The 3,598-nt window shown below is 41.6% G+C and overlaps 1 protein-coding gene across 1 annotated transcript; it reads left to right on the top strand.

The window, feature by feature from the left end:
- Positions 1 to 814: 814 nt before the first annotated feature.
- LOC311503687 (uncharacterized protein) lies at positions 815 to 3,195 on the top strand (the record flags this gene model as incomplete). Its single annotated transcript, XM_084566552.1, has 1 exon — positions 815 to 3,195. The coding sequence occupies exon 1, from the start codon at positions 2,158 to 2,160 to the stop codon at positions 3,193 to 3,195; it is 1,038 nt and encodes a 345-aa protein (XP_084422678.1). The 5' UTR covers positions 815 to 2,157.
- Positions 3,196 to 3,598: the final 403 nt, after the last annotated feature.

The following is a 3,598-nucleotide window of genomic DNA, read 5'->3' as shown; positions in this document are numbered from 1 at the left end:
CTGTCTCTAGGCAACAGTGACAGGGGGAGTGGCTACAGTCAGACAGAGCAGAAGAACGGTAAATGAGTAAATGCTTGTTTTAACGATATCTTTAGTGTTTATGGTCCAAAAACCACGAAACTTTGCACTGCACTCCCGCGAACCATTGGGAAGATACATAGCAAATTTGAGGCGGATCGGATAAGTGGTTCGAGAGTTATGCGTGGAACAGACAAACAGAGTGACACACAGACAGACGTTCCTTGCATTATTAGATAGATAGCCCTGAATTCGCCTTTGTCTCTGTTGCGTCATACTGCTTGTTCACTGTTTGTCCACATTCCATGCCATGTATTTCATGTCAAGTGTGTCCATGCCATTGTATTTTCATGCCATAGTTTTGTTAGTGTTTTTGAGTTTGCTTTTTGGATTTCCTGCCTTGTCAGCAGCGCCCTTGGTTTTGTAAGTTTTGTCTTTTTTATTTTTGTATTAAATATCTTTTCGCCTACTCTTGCCTCCTTCAAGTCCTGCGTTTGGGTCCTAAATCCCAACCCCCGCTACCCCCAACTTGACACTACGGCTGCCAAACAAAAACTGTAAAATGAAAGTAAATTATCTTAATTCAAAGTGCAGAGAAAAATATTCTTATTTTATAGAATTTTTCCTAAATTATTACGATCAAACACTTTTAATAAAGTGACAATGCTAAGAGTTATGTAGAAAAATACCCTAATTCTACAGATTTTTCCTAAATTATGATCAAACACCTTTAATAAGATAATCTAAGCTTTGAAAACCACCTTAAAATAACAAATGACTGACTGCCAAACAAAAACCCTAAATATTTTCACTCTTTCAATTAAAGGAGGGTGGGGAACTTAATTACAAATGAAATACACACCACTGTTGATTCTAAACCCCCTTTATTTACTGTATTGAGTTGTAAATTTACAATATCAAGCAACAGTTCTTCAGAGCCCCCCAGGATGAATTGAAAAACTAAAAATTCTAAGATGTGTATCTTGTCTGTTAACAATAGGCTCGTTTGAGATGCCTGCGCCTGTCTGAGGCTTAGGTGCATACGTCAACGTGATCTTACGCCGACTGTAGGGGTGGAGCATAAAACGGCTGCAGACAAGTCGGACACGGTCAACTTCGTGTAAACAATGGCGGATCTCACAGCGTTTGCATTCGTTGTTGCCGACGAAATAGAAGCTTTGGAGTTACCGGAATTTATACCCGTGTTACAACAACAAGAAAACCTCGAAGAACGAAGGTGATAAAAACGGTTTACATGCTGCTTTATTTGTGATGTTATGTTGTTGGCCTACGTAATTTCTGTGATTCTAACTCTACCTCTTGTAAGGCTGTCATGTTCTTTTCTGCATGGAGTTGTGTGTGGAGTCGCGGTAATGTCAGTGCCTGTCAATCCAGAGACCCGGGTTCGATACCTGACGGTGGTGGCTGTATTTTATTTTGCTAGGCCTAGCCTAGACAGTGGCCTATCAAGTGCAACAGCCCTATATCTATGGCAACAGCACCCTCTAGAGTCAGTCCTGCTTTATTTTGTTTTTACTTCAAAACACACTGTTACGGTAGGCCTATGGATAACCCAACTGCGCAAATAGTGTTGTTCAGTCAGTAAATTGAATAAGTAGGCTACATTTTCCATGCTGTGTCGCGCATTATCAATTATCAAATATGTCATATATGTCATATATGTTGTATGTGTGATGTTGATCAGAATGCATTACACTCTCAAAACATAGCCATTACGTCATTACATGCCGAAATGTATACCCAGTGGGCATAATCTGTGAAGCATATTAGTTATTCTTATTACAGTCATTTGTGAGACAACCAGTCAGATATTAACAGCATTGTCAACAAAACTTTTTGTTGTAAACAATGATCCAAGGCAGGCCTTCAGGGAGGGATTATCTGACAACCTGTAGCCCATGAGGCTTCTTTGATATTCAGTCCTGTCCTTCATGGCAGTTGATCTACCAGTTATAGGCTCTTTCCAATATTTGCTATATATTCTCATGTGACATACACATACAACACAAACTCATTAAAGTATTGTGCGTTTATTATGAGCAGTTTTTCCAGTTCATCAATACATGCAATGTGTCCCAAATCTGATTGATTGCAGAATCGTTTCAAAAATTCAGGGATATGCGGAGGAGGTTGTCCCTCTTTATAGCCTGGAAGAGTTTTGCTCTCACTTCAGGCTTTCTAAAGCACAAGTGGAGGTATGTAGGTCATGTGGAGGCTAGAACTAATACAAGTTTTAACAAGTTTTTAATGACTATTTCTGTCATGTTTACTACCCAGGATGTTATTGGTACTCTTGGACCATTTTACCAGAATCCACTTCAGACAAAGATTCTCATTACCAACAGTGTCCTGGCCTGTCTGTGGACTCTTGCTAACGAAGAGTCCTATAGGGGGGTTTCAGACAGATTTAATATGAATAAATCGACTTTGTCATGTCATGTGCACAATTTCTGTGCCCTAGTCAATCAACACATGGGGCATCACATTAGCTGGCCTGTGGGGGAGGCCCTCCAAAGGTCTGAGCTGGGCTTTGCCAGGGTTGGGTTCCCAAACACAGTGTGTGCTGTAGATGGGTGCCACATCCACATCAGGAAGCCACAGGTGGAAAACCCAATGGCCTATTATAACAGAAAGCAGTTCTATTCTGTTATCCTGACTGGTTTTTGTGACAGTAGCAGGAGATTCTGCCACATAAGTGTGGGCCACTCTGGCAGTTGGCATGATGCCAGGGCCTTCAGGCTTTCTGCAGTGGCCCAAGCGCTGGAGGCAGATCCATATTCCCTCATACAAGAGGGTATGCATATGTTGGGTGACTCTGCCTACCCGCTTTTGCCACAACTGTTAACCCCTTACAGGGATAATGGGCACCTTACAGCTAGGCAGAGGAGATTCAATAGAAGGCTGAACAGTGCACGTGTTATCATTGAACACACGTTCGGTCTTCTTAAAACAAAGTTCCGCCGTCTCCGGTATGTAAACATGAAGTCAAGTCAGAACATAAGTTCAGCAGTCTCTGCGTGCTGTGTTCTTCACAACATCTGCCTGAATCCTGAGGACATTCATGAACCAGACATGGAGGCCATGGATCATGCCCATCATCCACCACAGTACTACAACCAGCAGGCTGCATCTTTACAGGGATGCCATTTGCAATAACATGTGAACTCCACCAACTCCACCTTTTTTTTCTGTCAACAAATTCTAGTATCACAAATTCAATCTGCAACCCCCCCTTTAAATTATTTTCCTTCATTTTTGTGAGCTGGTGGGAAACACACCACAGGGTGATATGATGGCACATCTCTTGTAATTACAAACAGAACAGGCCTGTTACCTTCTCAATGCTTCCGACCCAATTCCCAATGTCGTAGCATCTCCAACACCATCTGGATCTCCTCCAAAAAGGTGTAAATCTTCACCTTCAATTTCATTACAAAAAATGTGTGACTCCGTCAACTGTACTGTTATAAATTATGTACTAATCTTGGGGGCTTGAGGCCTGTGAAAACTGTACTAACACTAGTAAAATGCGAGCTGAGTATTGTATTCATTGTGAAGC

The sequence above is a fragment of the Chelon labrosus genome, assembly GCF_963514085.1.
Source record: "Chelon labrosus genome assembly, chromosome: 18".
NCBI classification, from domain to species: Eukaryota; Metazoa; Chordata; class Actinopteri; order Mugiliformes; family Mugilidae; genus Chelon; species Chelon labrosus.
Note: the sequence above shows the minus strand (reverse complement) of the source record. Positions and strands in the feature narration are given on the sequence as shown.